The sequence below is a fragment of the Scheffersomyces stipitis genome, chromosome 1 (genome assembly GCF_000209165.1).
Source record: "Scheffersomyces stipitis CBS 6054 chromosome 1, whole genome shotgun sequence".
In the NCBI taxonomy this organism is placed as follows: domain Eukaryota; kingdom Fungi; phylum Ascomycota; class Pichiomycetes; order Serinales; family Debaryomycetaceae; genus Scheffersomyces; species Scheffersomyces stipitis.
In genome coordinates this window covers 2771626-2787101 of record NC_009068.1, presented here as the reverse complement: position 1 = coordinate 2787101, position 15476 = coordinate 2771626, and the positions used below count along the sequence as shown (strand labels likewise).

Here is a 15476-nt window from a genome sequence, read left to right as displayed (position 1 = left end):
TGGGGTATCACGGCAATTTATATATTTGCTTCGAACAATTGTGTGAGTTTCAATTTAATAGCAGCCACTAAATTGTGTGTTCTACTTGGTAGCAAAATAAGCCCCAAGAACGGCTGCAATAATAATCACTATCAAAATGCAGATGATAATGAGCCACTTCTTTTTCTTACGATAACTCTTGGCACTTTCCACGGCCTTGTATGTATGACCAACACCTTGTTCAATGTCATTCTGGGCCATACCCACATTTTCGTCGATGTTCTGGAATGCCTCGTCTTGCTCAATAACCAACTCTTCCATATCATTAAACAATTGCGACAACTCTGCCATTGTACGTTCCAACTTCAAAAGCTCGTGATGTCTAATTTGTACTTCTTTCAAAACTGTTGTTGACTCTTCACTTCTGTTTGATTGCAAAAGTGCCTGTTGGAAGTATTGTTGGTTATCGGGGTTTTCGGCCACTTGCTGTAGTTCTTTCTCTGTGGCATCGGGCTGAATGATCTTGTACTGCCTCTGTGCTTGGGCTCTAGATTCAGCTCTCTTATTTGATTCAACCAATTGATATTGTTGGATCAATTCCAAAAAGTTGTTCCTAACTGATTCAGCCTGGCTCAACCTTATTTGATCTTTCGTACGATAAGCTTCGGTTTGCACACTCTTGATCCTATTCTTCAAATCCAACTGTAATGCGCGGGCCTCAGTAACCAAACTTTCCACCTGTTTAGAGCTGAAATCAGTATCTTCATCATACTCCAATTCTTGTAACAACGTAGTTTGCTTTTGGGAAATCAAGCCAATCAAACTGGAATATTGGTCCAAGAAACTCCGGATATCTTGAATTTCATCCATGAATGAGACAAAATTGTCGTCACCCTCAGAGTTCTTCAACTCATATGATTCCACTGGTTGATATTTCTCACTCATTACTGCCCAGTTATCTAATTTCTTTGATTAAAATTCATCTTGCTACTGTGCCTACCCCTGACCTTTTATAGTCTTCAAATTGATCATATAATTGCTGTTCAATAATATTATTTTTATCTATATATAAAGTCATTTATAGTAAACCACAGGGATATCTTTTGTTCTCGGCAGATGTTCATTTATAAATATAATCATAAAATAGAAGATAAGTAATTCGTATTAGAATATCAAAAACGTACATATCGAACCTTCAGATGTCCAAGAGTTTTTAGCTTGATTAATGCGTATGGACAATAAATCTAATTGCGCAACTAACTAATGTCCCACAGCTGAAAGGGTGGCCGATATATGTGGGCTATTGGCGTATGCTATAGAATAATATGAATGTATTTCTAATTTCAGACATATGTGAAGAATGAATATCTTCAAAGTTAAAATGGAAGTGATTGGTACAAACTTCAAGATCAATCTCATCTTCCATTAATTTTGACTTTTTTTCGAAAATTCTCCAAAAAACTCTCTTTTCATTTTATTAAGGAATTCCAACAAAGATATCAACCACTTGCCATATTCCTAAGACTATGACATGTTTTTTCAATTCAAGCAAGCAAAATTTATATCAAAGGAAATCTTATCTACTTTTAACGAAGTAGCACGTATTCCGTTTAAAATCGAACCTATTTACATAATATATAATCTTTCTCCTGTCCATACCACTGGAAGAATTTGAATATAACAACTTCCAGATGATATTACCTAATTCCTGGGTGATAACCTTAACAATCTGTGAAATGGCATGGGTCAGAGTCTCTACACGAAGAAGATTAATATATTATACTGAAAAAATCAGCGCTACCAATCGTATTTTTGACACGCTCACAGTATTAATGCAGACTTTTTTAACAACAAATTGGGCAGTGTGGCCGAGTGGTTAAGGCGACTGACTCGAATATTTTCGGGTTATCAGTTGGGATTTCCCGCGCAGGTTCGAATCCTGCTGCTGTCGATATTTTTGTATTACGAGATGAGAATTTGATTCATCTTATGTTTGTTTGATTTCAAATTCAGTTCTTTTTTTTTTGTAAATATTCCCAATTATAGACTAAACAAATCGATTCTCCGGCATTATCATGGCAAAACTAGCAAAGAAAATAAAGAAAAGCGATCCTGCTCCAGATGGATATTCCAAGATAGAACCTACTTTAAAGAAGCTCCAGGCTAGAATGAAGGAAGCTCAAACTAGTTCTGGAGTTCTGGACAAAACAAAGAGCAAGACACAACTGTTATGGATCATCTACCAGCTCAATCATCAGATCTCGCGTTACGTATATGACATGTACTACAAGAAGAAGCTCATATCTCGAGAACTATACGATTGGTTATTGTTACAGAGCTATGTAAATTCTGAGCTCATAGCGAAATGGAAGAAACAGGGCTATGAAAAGTTATGCTGTGTTCATTGCATTTTGGTCCTGGACAAGAACCACAAGAACCCGTGTATCTGTCGTGTGCCCAAAGCCAAATTGCTAGAGAATAACGAAAGTGAAGACAAGATCAAGAATTTGCAGTGTGTCACATGTGGATGTCGGGGATGTGCCAGTACGGATTAGACAATATTTAACGAATGAAAAGTGTACCATATGTAGATAGTATGTATTATATTATAAATTGATAATTAGTAGTCAGTATGTCTAGCAGACATAGCAAAACCTTGATTGTTTTGGAATAGTAAACACCTAATAATACAGTAGAAGTAATCAATTAAATCAAACAAATCAAACTGAAGGCACTAGCCACGAGCCATCAGCGAAGAGCCACGAGCCAAATTCGTGGCCCATATCAGAATAGAAAAGTAGAACATAGAATAATTAGAACAAACGTAGAAAATTCAGAACATTAAACAAAAAAGAACCCCATAACTTTACCCTTGAAAAAGTAGCTAATCCCAGAAAAGATCCAGCATCCTTTTGGCCATTCCCATATACCGCTGCCTATTCGGCATCCTTAGCTGAAGAGCTTTCGCTCACCGAAGTGGCTGCACTGCTTTCATCTACTTTCTTGAAGTCGTTGAACAAGTTTCTGCTTGTGTCTACAGAAGCAGATGAAATGCTATTGGATCTTCTCAACAATGGTGACGAGTTGATAGACTGCTGCTGGTTGTGCTCGTAGTTGCGCAAAATCATATCGTCATCGTCGTAAGAAGTTAGGCTATGATGTACAGTACGAGAAACCACACCACTACCAAATATATGATTGTTGACCAATGGACTGAAGTAGAAGTCGTCCAAGTAAGAAGGAGAGTTCCATAGCTTTTTCATGATGGAGTTGGTCTGTGGAGTTCTCAAGTTGCGCAATGGTGTTCTCAAGACGTTACTCTTAGGAGTCTTTTGGCCGCTAGAACCAGGTTGGTTCAGCAGTATACTAGAATTCAAGAGAGATGGCTTCAGGTATAAGTAAGGATGGGAAACAAGGGAGGTGGTGTTGATTGGAGGGTGCAACTGTTGTAACCCAGTCTGATTCTGCTGGTAGGCATTAGTACCTGGCGTTATTGGCTCCAACAAAGGTCCAGTTTCTGTGGGTCTGATTGGAGACAACTCCAAATTCGAGTTACAACTGAAAGACGAAGTATACGTCAAGTTCTTACCTGCTAGCAAAGGTTTGTTGGGAGATCCAGTTATCGTGAACTGAGGGGGGTTGGAAGCAGTAGGCGTCTTAGTTAAATTATTAGAGTTGTGTAAGTTTATCGTATCGTCCCACTGCTTAAACGGATCATCCATTGAGTCTGGCTTGTGTTTCTTCACGGGAGGATCCAAGATATGGGTGATGTCTTCATCATCTCCAGCACGAGAGTTGTCTTCGTCATCGTACGTGTAATCGTACTCGTTGTCGTTGTCGTCGTCGTCTACAACTCCATCGTAGTCAGCAGCTCTATCGAGATCAGATACCTTTCTCTTCTTTGGTTGTTCTTCAAAGCTTTCATTAGCAATATTTGGAGATGATGGGATTGCATTCATGGTGCGCTTTGTATCTTCTCGGTTCTTGAGATTTGCGTTTCTGATCTGGTCCATGACTTCGTGGTACGAGCTCTTCTTGACGCTTCTAGATTTTAAGAACTGCTCTTCAAAGCCATCTTTGATACACCAGAAGTGGCCCTTTCCATCTTTGGATTTTTCGCCTTTTACAAAGGCTTTATTCAATGAAAGGTTGTGACGAATTGAATTCTGCCATCCAACATCTTCACGCTTGTAGTACTTGAAGGTGTCTGAAATCCACAGGTAGATTTGCGACAACGTCAACTTCTTGTACTCGTTGCTTAAGATGGAGATCCCAATCAATGTAGCATACGAATAGGGAGGCTTGTCCTCTGAGTGCAAATCAAAAGCTGTGTCTTTGGATGCCTTTGACTTCTTTACTTTCTTGGCTGGTAATGGTGCCTGCGCTACAGCCATAGATCCAGATCCAGAGATACCAGAGTCTGAGGACAAGAATGACGAGTTAGGATCCATATACGAGTTTGCAGCATGGTTGAAGCTCTTGGCTGGAGCTGGAGACGACAAGCCGATGCTGGAGTTGAACTTGTTGGGGCGCTGTGGAGAAGAGAAGGCTGGAGAAAGCAAGAGTGATCTCGATGTCTCGTGAATAGCATTGTGTGCCATCATGGGATCATTGAGGTGACTATTATTGCTGTGCTTGCTATTAATTTGATTATTGTTTATGTGATGAGCATTATGACCGTTTTGTAGAATATGATCTTGGTTATGGTTGATGTGGTTGTTTGTGAGGTCGATGTTCTGGCTATTAGGTGTGAAGCTGAGAGTCTTCTTTTTCGAGACAAAAACCGATTCGGGAGGAGTGGTCATTTTGGCGTTGTAGCTGGCATTCTTGGTGACGGGCGTGTCGATTACCTTGACCCGATCCGAAAGGCCGAGGCTGTTAGAGTGGTCTTGCAAAGGCATTCTGGTGGTGAGGGTGAGTCTGCTAGACATGGTAGATTGTATGTTCGGCAGTAAGGATTCCTAGTGGGGGAGTATTCCGGGAGGGTGTCCGAAATATCCAGGATCTGTAGTGGACTGACCCCTACGTGCTCTTGTAGATCTCGGTGGAACCGTAGATATCCTTGAAAGTCCTGGTGGTGGAAATCAAGGTGGCAGGAACTCGGGAGTTTCTGGAACAGGCCGAGATGAGGATGTTCTCTGGCAGTGTGAGAGTTGACGAGATCCAGTTATGACTAGATTTGGAACAAAATGGAGAGGAAAACAGTTGAAAGTTGGTAAACTATTTAGACTCAACCTAAAAGTCGTACCCTGTATGGGTGGGCCAGAGGTTATATAACACAGAACGAGAAGAGAGACCAGAAAACGAGAAGAGGGCATCTTGTTCTGTCTGTAGAATCGATACGCGTTGCATGAAATTTTCAGTTACTGTGACGCGACGGGGGGTGAAATTACTTTGGCGCTGCTTCCCGATAGAGAAATAATATAAACAGTCGCGTGAAAAATGCTGCACGGCTCGCACCGCATGTGACAATAATATAGGAGTTGAAGGGAGAACCAGGAAGGAATTCTGCACGTGACGCGGGAACACTGCTGTGCTGTACAAAATTGGCTAACTTTACGCTAAACCAGATGAGATACTCTTGCAATTGTAAACCTTGTGAAATCCAGCCGTTGCTGTTTCACGGTAGTGTGAGTGAGGATCAGATTTAGGAAATTCAGCCAAGCATCATGTCGCCTTGAAAAGTGAAATGTCGCGTCTGGGGCGCAGATGCGATGGTGCAATGTCGTGTTTTAGGATGGTAGCGTGGCTAAATCTGCGCGCTCTCCAGATGTCGCATGTCGCGTCACTCTTGAATCTCCTCATTCTTTCGTATTGTTCTCTCTGTACAGTTTCTGCCTGGAACTCACCAGAGATTTTTCAGATTTAAATATTGTCTTTTTCCGGCTACACAATGGCAAGATCCTGAGGCTCATGAGAGTGCGCTGGTCCTGGACACTGAGCGGACTTTGCACCTCTGTTTGATCGGAGTTTTTGAACTTTTAGATCTTTTTCGTCAGGTGCTCAACTGCAGACCTAAGCAGGTATGAGAATTACGTCGCGGTGTAAATTAGGTACCGATAAGATGCGCCCTTTAGTGGGATATTATCGTTAACATCTGGCTGAATTATTCGCACTGTCTCTAACACTGAGGTACACTCTCGCTATTGTCAAGTTTCTATACTTGTTTCTCGCTATTTCTCGCTATTTTTGGCCAACTGCTATTCTCACCATGTCACACTACATACAAAATAAGAATAATTCTGATTATCAATTTTTCACTGTTCCACCACCACTTTTTCTCCACAACCACACCCAGCATGGACGACGTGGTCAAGTCGCTTCTCCGGTTCGTCACCCGCGGATTCTACAGCGTCCCGTATGTGCTCATCATGGATGCTGTGATCAAGCATTCTGTTCTCTCTGAAGATGACTTGATCCATCTTCTCAGCATCAAGAGAAAGGAGCTTCGATCGCTCTGCAACAAGTTGGTAGACGATCGTCTTCTCGTAAACCACATTCAGAAGGAAGAGAGCGGTCAGCCAAACGGTCAGCCGAACGGTCAGCCGAAGTTTGTCACTAGGACGTACTTCTTCATACACGTGACGGAAGCCATAGACTCCATAAAATGGAAGGTTCACTACATCGTAAACCAGCTCAAACAGGAGATGTCTCATTTCGGGAATCCCCAGGGTTACGCTTGCCCTCGATGTGGTAAAAAAGTCAGTCAACTTGATGCAATTTCCTTGCTAAGCGAAGACAAGACTGAGTTCCTATGTGACGTTTGCGGCGGAACTCTAGTTGAAGACGATTCAAGTCAACAGGCAACACTCAGACAGGAGAAGTTGGAGAAGTTGATGTTTCAAGTTGATCCCATCATCAACTACTTGAAGAAGATCGATGAATCTAACATTCAGGACAACGACTTCGAGACGGCCTTGATCCAGGCAATCCCGGCACAAAGCACTTCCACAGCTTCTTATACTATATCGAACCGTATCAGCTCCAGGTCTCGTTCGAACATGTCGTCGTCTTTGCAGAATGCAGCTTCAAAGTCACAGGCTACATTGCATGTGTCTATTACTGCCAATGATGAGAACTATGAACGGGAACAGATGGAGAAGGAGAGAAGAAGGCAGAAGTTGGAACAGAATGCATTACCATCATGGCATTCTAATTCAACAGTAGGAAAAAGTTCATTAGGCAGATTGGTAGACGAGGACGACTACAGTCGCGAGGGAACGCCGGTTAAAGAAGAAAACGGCACCGAAAACGGCGATGGTAACGGCGCTGAAAAAGAAAATGAGTCTGGTATCAAACAGGAAAACGAAGATAATATGGATATCGACACGACTAACAACTCTATTGAGCCCAGCACCGGTCAGTCATCAGTGGCACCTACTCCTGAGCCGAAAGCTGCTCTCTCAGAGATCAAAGACAAGGAACAACAAGATGCTTTGGCCGCTTATTATTCTCAATTGGCGGAGCGTGAGGCTGAAGAAGACGAGGACGATGACGACGATGATGATGAAGACGATTTCGATGACTTGATATAGATAGTTATATGTATATAAAATGGAGAAAAGAAAATTAAAAATCATAGAAATATAATAAGTAGGAGTAAGTGATTTTCTTTCTTCATTTTGCAATTATTCTATTAGCGATCTTGCAATTTTGATTGTAACTTGTTTCCAAATTATGTTGTGTATTCGACTTATCTTTTATGATCCTTTCACCGACATTTCCAGTTGGTCACTTTTCGATCTTCTCTTTACTTCTCTATCTTCTTCCTTCTCCGCAAACTAGCCGAAACCGGTCAAGTGGTTGCAGAGCACTCACGTGAGAACAGAGCATTTTGACTCAATCTCCACGATTTCTCAAATTTTTCAATCTTATCAATTGCAACTCTTCAAAGGCTGAAACTTGAAACAACCATGAGTGCTCAAAAGGTATGTCCTACAGAGCTATTATGCTTTTGAAATTGATAGAGAGAAGGGAAAGGGTCAAAAGTGAATTAAAAGTGAAAAATTAAAGTGAAAATTGCTGAAGAATTCAAATTGAAAAATTAGTCAAAGGTGAAAAATTAAATTAGAGAGAGTGAATTCTTACAAGGGCACAACAGTGAAAGTTTTAAAAGTGTTAATGTTCAACAGCCTTAGAACAAATAAGATTGCTGTCTAATTCTATCAATTCTATCAAAGCTTCTTGTAATGCTTTCTACTAACTTCTTCAGAAAAAGGTTGATCCTCTTAAGTCATTCATAGCTGGAGGTACAGCTGGTGCTATCGAGGGTGTCATCACCTACCCCTTCGAGTTTGCCAAAACAAGACTACAGTTGATCGACAAATCAGCCAACATATCTAGAAACCCATTGGTGTTGATCTTCAATGTGGCCAAGACTCAAGGCGTGGGCTCCCTTTACGTAGGATGTCCAGCCTTTGTAGTAGGAAACACCGTCAAGGCTTCTGTTCGTTTTCTTGGGTTCGATTCCATCAAGGCGCTTTTGGCTGACAAGAACGGAAAGTTGTCTGGTCCTAGAGGTGTGATAGCCGGACTCGGTGCTGGTTTGCTTGAGTCTGTGGTGGCGGTGACTCCTTTTGAAGCAATCAAAACAGCTTTGATTGATGACAAACAACTGGCTAAACCAAAATACCAAAACGGACTTGTTTCAGGCACATTAAAGCTTTGTAGAGATCTTGGATTCAAGGGCATTTATGCTGGTGTGGTACCAGTTTCGTTGAGGCAGGCTGCTAACCAGGCTGTCAGATTGGGATCTTACAATGCCATCAAGACTATGATTCAACAAGCCAGTGGCTCTCGTCCGGACCAGCCTTTAAGTTCAGTAGCTACCTTTGCTGTAGGTTCTTTTGCTGGAATTATCACTGTCTATACTACCATGCCTATCGATACCGTCAAGACCAGAATGCAAGCCTTAGGTGCAGATAAGCTCTACACATCTACCGTCAACTGTTTCGCTAAGATCTTTAAGGAAGAAGGTCTCTTGACGTTCTGGAAGGGAGCCACTCCACGTTTGGGCAGATTGGTGTTGAGTGGTGGTATTGTTTTTACCATCTACGAAAAGATGTTGGTGATCATGGGCTGAGCACCAATCATTCATATGCATATAGAAGTGTACATTATTGAAAAGTAATATACTAATTAATTAATATCCTATGCTAATATCGAATAATATACTAATGTAGAATAAAGTGAAATGCTAATCAAGAATAGTGGTGTAGTACAAAGTACACTATACTCATCGGTATAGTATAAACTGTATGCTAGTATTGTATCATACTTTTTCATTCTGTATAAATACTATCGATACAGCATAACACAGTATACTAATGGTAAAGTAGAGTCCACTATAGTATACTAATCTAACTACTCTATGTCCCTTGTCTCTTCGGCTTCGTCTATGTTATTTACATTCTCCGTGGTGGATGTGACCACTGGCGGAGCACGGTTAGGCGGTGACAAGATCACCTTCTCCATCTGTTTCACCCTATAATAGTCCACAACCGACTTAATGATAATGAACAAGCCAAATGCAATGATTCCGTACGAAATATACGGGGTACTATTAGCCACAGATCCAGCGCTAGGATCGTCTGCGTGCTGCTGAAAGATGCCAGAGTTGTACGTATCCAAATGATCCACAGGTACTGTCAGTGACTTGTCTACGTCGAACACATTGGGGTCCAGAGGCTCATACTTCAGCGGAACCTTGTCAGCATGACCAAAGTTGGAAGGAACCATTCCCCAGCCATAGAAGATGAATGTAATACCCAAACCAGCTCTCGAGCCGTGTTTTGCAGCATGTGATGTGTGCAACAAGTAGCACAATACAAAGCCGATGAACTGGAACGCTACAGTCACCAACCCGTTCCAGACAAAGTTAGCAATGTTTCCTACAGGTAAGCCTTCTACAAATACTTCGTCCTCGTACAACGGCAGAATGACCGTCAGCTCCCAGTACTCCGGTGTCGCATCAGCAGCCGCCTCTTCATATGAAGGAGGATTTGTTTCCTGCTCTTGTCTCGTAGCTTCGGTATCTGGTTTAGCCATTAGATTACGAAACACGCCATCGGTTCCCAGGCCTATAAAGCGACCAGGCGTGTTCGGCTGCATCCGGCCCGTAGTTAGTCCATTATTAATCCGATCGTAAGTTTGCTTGATTGGAACCAAGTGATGAATCACATTAAGAATTCGAGTCCGCGTAGTTAATCTTCCTAGAGGAGCCTGCAGCTCCAAGTCAGTCTGACCTTCACTGCTGCTGCTGCTATTATTACTATTACTATTGTCGTTAATGGTGTCTCTGTCGATACTGTCGATGTTATTGTAGATGTCATTATTCATTTCTTGAGTTCCGGACGGTTCCGATGGTCCATGGAGTCGTTCCTGAATTGCAGAGATGGGAACGAACTCGTGATCCAACCTGTCGTCTCCAGAGCCTGTTACAGGGCTCGTATCGGCTCCAGAAATGCTGGAAACGCCCGTGGGGTTATTCATGTGTTTAAGTTGATTTTCATCGTCGTCTTCATAGTCGTAATCGTCAAGGTCTGGCGATGCAAAAGAGTCTAGGAGCCGGTTATTAGCAGAAGATCCACTCAAATCGTCCATCTCCGCTCCGAAATCGTCGCTCTCGACTTGCTTCTTCCTTATGGGAAGCTATTGATGTTAGTAAACAGTTAAAAATCGCAAAAAGACACGAAACAGTGGCAAAAGGTTTTCCAGTACGTGGCACAGTCGGGGCACAGTACTATAGGGGCAATGTGTGTTGTACAAATAACAACACACTGTCTTTGTCAAAGAAAATGTCGTCCACCGTTTCAAATGTCGCTAGCTGCTACGTACTCTCGTGTAGTTGACCATCTCGTCCGGATGGTTATAAATTAAAGTGTATAAATAGAAGTATAGAAAAAAGTCAAATTAAAGATCCTGAGGCTTACAAACTGAGACTCTTATTTGTGTCGTTATGCTCGTTCTCGTTTATCGCGGATCACGTGAGATGCATGACGAAAGAATTGAAGAATCGACTGTTTCTGGAAAACTACCGGTTTTCGTGGTGCACTTGGGATTTGGCCCTATCCCCATTGCTGAAAATGTATTTATAACATTTCGAAATAGCAGGAAGCTGGTGATACCAATAGATGATACTTAGCCCTACAATTCAGTTGGAAATCTTGCTAGCAACAGTTTCCAAGGCTCTTTCAAGCATTCAGTAAACTCAAACCGAGGAGCCTCCCTTCGGAAATAATCACCGAACCACATGCAGTATCTATTTCTTAAAGATATAATGACGTGGATTTGTATTAAGACTTCTTTGTGATCTCATTCTTTGTTCGGAATAGTGACCGGAATAGGAACCATCCGGTCACAATAGTTAAAACCAGCGGTCGGAATTGATTTAAACTAGACTCCAAAATATTCAAACCAGTTATTGAAAGTTTTTAATACTAGTCGAAGAGATTGTTCATACCAGACTAATGAGTGACCAGTAATATAATATATACAGATAAAGGCGGCAGCGGCGGGCTATTTAAGCTACTCCTCATAGTACAATTTCTAACATAGAGTTATTTCGACTACGATATTCAAATGTGTGTTCGACTGTAATTCGTGAGACGGGCCGAATCACTCAAACATTGAATTCTACATTTTTGAATTCTACATTTTTCAGTCCGTTCAAGTAGTAACATTTCATTCATATTTGTAGATATAGCACGTTTAATTGGATTTGATTGAATGTAATTAGAGATACAGTTTATCGAAGTCTAATTCCCACCTCCGCCGCAACCACCGCCGCAACCACCCCCACCGCCTCCACAACCACCACTACCTCCACAACCACCAGCACCTCCACAACCACCACCCATTCCAGCATTGCTGCCACCAGCACATGAAGTAGTGGATGCACATCCAGTAGTGGAGGCACACCCATTAATTCCGCTGAATCCACTTGAACTATCATTGACAGTACAGCAAAGTCCACTATCATAAAATGTGCATTGTCCAAAAGGGATTGGTGAAAGGGGAGGAACAACGAACATGAATGGATAAGCACTGTAGGCATATGCCTGAGTGTCCAGTTGCCACGGCATTTGGTTCTTGGTCTTAGTTTTATTCTCATACCTTTTTTCAATCAATTCTTGTCGTCTTTTAGCTATCGTAGAGGGCATGACAATTGCGTTGTGAATGCTGATATGGGTCAAGCCCAACGAATTGACATATAGTGGACTGGATTTAATTGATGCTTCATCTTCCTTTAGCTTTTTAGACTTGAAAAGCCTTTTCAATTTTGACTGTGAATTAGAACGAATACAAACACAGTACCAACAAAAGCAAATAGAATACTCCTCTTTGAATCGTTGTTTGTACAACCTTGTCGTTTCAGCAAAAGACGAATCTAGTCTTACTGTTTCAACCTTATCATCATGATCGATGACTCCTCCAGTCTCAGAATTCATGCAATCAGCAAAATAGTAATGGAGTGATAGTTGATGAGTGTGCCAAATCAAGTCAATGTCCATTGTTGGTACAAGCATAGTACTAGTTCCTTTTAATAAACTGAAAAAGCGAGAATACCTAATGGTAGACTCAGCTAAACTTTGTTTTATAACTGGCGAATGAAGCCAATCGAGTTCGTTCATCTTTTCGACGAATCTCTCTTGTCTCAAGACACAACCTACCAAATCTTCCCAAATTGGTAAACCCCCGTCGACAGTCAAGTAGACCAAGTTCATCAGTAAGTACAACCGAAGAAGTATTTTTATTTGCTTCCAATAGTGCCTGCTTCTCATTGATTCCCTTATTATACTTTCCAATGAGTTCGTTCTCATATAGGAAAGCACCCTAGTTCTGAAGTCTTTCTTTATATTCTCATTTAATTTCCGAGGCTCCCTTTGAATTCTAATAAAGTTATTTGATATCTTGCAAGAAAAGAACTTATACAACCCAGGCAATGGGACAGGGCTAGACATGTCTGCATACAATTGCCTTTTTCTTAGTTCATTATGCGATATGGTTGTAGGAAAGTCACACGAGCAATTACTAATCTTGGTATCTTGAGAGAAATTTTCATCAGCAAAGCCGTTAAAGAATTCGGCAGCCAATGGAACATTTTCTGATAATGTGTGCCCACAAATTGGACAATATACTGAGACTCTTTGTTCGTCCACTGAGAATTTTTCGAAATCGTAGATAAGATCGTCCTTTTCCGTAGTCGTATTTCTAATGAGATTCAAATAGTTGTCTTTAAGTTCACTAGAGGGATTATACGAAAATGAGTAGTTATCGATGGCATCATTCAATTTCTTCAATGGCAAGGGGAAGTTAGCAAAACAAAACATATCATTGCGCATGCAATTATCGTAAAAGCTTCGAGGATTCAACAAGAATGCATGCCAAACCATCACCACATCCAATGGAGGTAGAAGATTATCCAACAATTGTATTGCGGTAGCATCTATCGCTCTCGAGTATAGCTCAGATTCGTCATCAAGGGCAACTGTCAGTCTATCGAGAGACTTCTTCAAAGCAGTCATGAACAAAATGAATCTTCTTGATGCATTTGTTACAAATGCTTGCCATTTCTTGGTTGATTCCCTCGAGTCTAGATCTCTAGTACCAACAATTGTAGTTTTCAATTCGCCGAATGCTTTCAACAACTTCAAGTGACTAATAGTTTCTGGCAAAGTTGGATACCGTGCATTGTTCTTAGCGTACACATATCCTGGACTCTCTACGTATTTGAAGCTAGCATAGTCATTTTCACCAGCTGATTCTAGAATTGCAATGAAGTCGCGATTAACTTCGTACTTCGGAGGTCTTTCGGGCAATCCGTTTTTCTCACCCATAGCCTTGGCACTTGTGGAGAAACAAGGATCGCTTAATCGCTTAATTTTCTTGGGTCCTTTCCGATTTATATTGGCAATCCCCCCTAAGACACAACGTCACAACCCCTTTATAAATAGAGTGCATATAGAGAGCTTATAGGGGCTCATTTTGAATTGAAACCTGGGGAAATCAAGCATAGAGGGGGCTTGCAATTGCATTATGAGGTTAGCTGCTAGCTACATGCACTACAAAGTTACCCTGGTCACTTCTGAGGCTGTGGAATGAACGATTTTGTTGGTATTAAAAATTTCCTATAGCTGGTGAGTATTTTTTGGAATCTAGTTTGATAATTCTGGGCACTAGTATTAACATTTTTGACAGGATGGTTTGAACCAATTCCGGTCGCTTTTCCGAATGAAAAATTAAATCGCTGTATTCGAATAAACCTAGCCGGCTTCTCCTTTACATGTAGTTGCTGAGTTTTGCGGATTCAGAACAGTAATAAGATTCTATTTATACATTTCTTCTATTTCCTTACCTTTGCAATGTAGTTCTCTCCTACTTCTGTACTACTTCTCTATAGAATGTTCAGAGACAACAAGACCGACTGATACATAGAATACTCTGCATGTCCGTTCTAGGTATCAAGCGGTGTTTGTCTTCTTAGCCCTTCTTGCAACTTCTCGGAGTGGCTTCAACTGCTTGAAATGGAAAGCAATCCCCCACTCAACCAACCAGACAGGGAAGAAGCGTCCCAATATATGGAGAGTGTACGCTCTGGCACCGTGGTAGAGGTTGAAGCCTGGGTCTCTCCATCCGGTGATGTCACGGATGACTTGTTTGGCATATTCATCTGGTTGAATACATACGTCTCTGGACATTGTAGATGAAGCTTTCAAGCTATCATAAAGGCCTGGGACGTCGTATCGTGAACCTTCAAAAGATTTGGGAAAGTTCACATCACAGATGGCGGTATTGACACCTCCAGTGATTACACTGTGGACTCTGACACCAAACGGCTTCATCTCGACACGGAGAGCTTGGGCATACAGGTCAATGGCTGCTTTTGAGGCACAGTATGCTCCGATCCAAGATAACGGAACACGAGCCGCAACCGAAGAAGTGAAAACAACCCTACCTTTAGCAGCTATGACAAACCCGATGAAGTACTTCGTCATGTAGATATGGCCAAACACATTGACATTGAACAAACGGACCAAGTCGTCGTCAGGTATTTCGGTAGCAGGCCCACCGATAGATATGCCGGCGTTGTTGTACAAGATATCCAAACGTCCGCCTGTTTCGGCCCGGACAAACTCTACAGCTTTCTTGATCTGATCGATGTTGGTGATATCGAGAGCAAACGGAACGACGCCATATTCTTTCAAAGAGTCCATGCCCAGGAGATCTTTCTCTGGGGCACATCCAAGTACCTTATATCCCCTTTGGGCAAGTATACGGGCTACACTGTAGCCGATACCAGAGGAAGCACCGGTAATCAAAGCGTATTTCTGTGACATCACTGTTTCACAAATATATGGAGTATATCAGAAAAGGCCACCAACTGAGAATAGAGCTTGCAAGGTTCAAAGTGTGAGTTTAAATACGAAGTGAATAGTCAAACCTGTGGATGGATATGAATGTGAAATTCGCTACTACGTTCTTGTGAAATAGTTATA

The 15476-nt window shown here is 41.6% G+C and overlaps 8 protein-coding genes across 8 annotated transcripts; 3 read left to right on the top strand and 5 right to left on the bottom strand. All coding sequences in view use genetic code 12, as the record gives it.

The window, feature by feature from the left end:
• Positions 1–81: 81 nt before the first annotated feature.
• Positions 82–924, bottom strand: PICST_34593 (predicted protein; the record flags this gene model as incomplete). Its single annotated transcript, XM_001386831.1, has 1 exon — positions 82–924. One exon carries the CDS (start codon positions 922–924, stop codon positions 82–84), a length of 843 nt encoding a protein of 280 aa, XP_001386868.1.
• A 1130-nt stretch (positions 925–2054) lies between these two features.
• PICST_40262 (predicted protein) lies at positions 2055–2534 on the top strand (the record flags this gene model as incomplete). Its single annotated transcript, XM_001387061.1, has 1 exon — positions 2055–2534. The coding sequence occupies one exon, from the start codon at positions 2055–2057 to the stop codon at positions 2532–2534; it is 480 nt and encodes a 159-aa protein (XP_001387098.2).
• A 381-nt stretch (positions 2535–2915) lies between these two features.
• HCM1 (fork head family transcription factor) lies at positions 2916–4811 on the bottom strand (the record flags this gene model as incomplete). The annotated part of the gene is given in 7 exon segments (XM_001386830.1): positions 2916–3033; positions 3052–3365; positions 3393–3803; positions 3831–4345; positions 4394–4556; positions 4601–4608; positions 4658–4811. Coding segments are annotated over 7 exon segments (1683 nt in total), but the record flags the coding sequence as incomplete, so codon positions are not given.
• Positions 4812–6278: 1467 nt separating this feature from the next.
• Positions 6279–7559, top strand: PICST_86867 (large subunit of transcription factor tfIIE; the record flags this gene model as incomplete). The annotated part of the gene is made up of 2 exons (XM_001387060.1): positions 6279–7205; positions 7266–7559. The coding sequence occupies 2 exons, from the start codon at positions 6279–6281 to the stop codon at positions 7512–7514; spliced, it is 1176 nt and encodes a 391-aa protein (XP_001387097.1).
• Positions 7560–7892: 333 nt separating this feature from the next.
• Positions 7893–9061, top strand: CTP1 (citrate transport protein; the record flags this gene model as incomplete). Its single annotated transcript, XM_001387059.1, has 2 exons — positions 7893–7907; positions 8192–9061. The coding sequence occupies 2 exons, from the start codon at positions 7893–7895 to the stop codon at positions 9059–9061; spliced, it is 885 nt and encodes a 294-aa protein (XP_001387096.2).
• A 281-nt stretch (positions 9062–9342) lies between these two features.
• On the bottom strand, positions 9343–10317 carry PICST_53802 (predicted protein; the record flags this gene model as incomplete). Its single annotated transcript, XM_001386829.1, has 1 exon — positions 9343–10317. One exon carries the CDS (start codon positions 10315–10317, stop codon positions 9343–9345), a length of 975 nt encoding a protein of 324 aa, XP_001386866.2.
• A 1330-nt stretch (positions 10318–11647) lies between these two features.
• Positions 11648–13817, bottom strand: PICST_66635 (predicted protein; the record flags this gene model as incomplete). The annotated part of the gene is made up of 1 exon (XM_001386828.1): positions 11648–13817. The coding sequence occupies one exon, from the start codon at positions 13815–13817 to the stop codon at positions 11736–11738; it is 2082 nt and encodes a 693-aa protein (XP_001386865.2). The 3' UTR covers positions 11648–11735.
• A 624-nt stretch (positions 13818–14441) lies between these two features.
• Positions 14442–15317, bottom strand: AYR3 (1-Acyl dihydroxyacetone phosphate reductase ribitol 2-dehydrogenase; the record flags this gene model as incomplete). Its single annotated transcript, XM_001386827.1, has 1 exon — positions 14442–15317. One exon carries the CDS (start codon positions 15315–15317, stop codon positions 14442–14444), a length of 876 nt encoding a protein of 291 aa, XP_001386864.2.
• Positions 15318–15476: the final 159 nt, after the last annotated feature.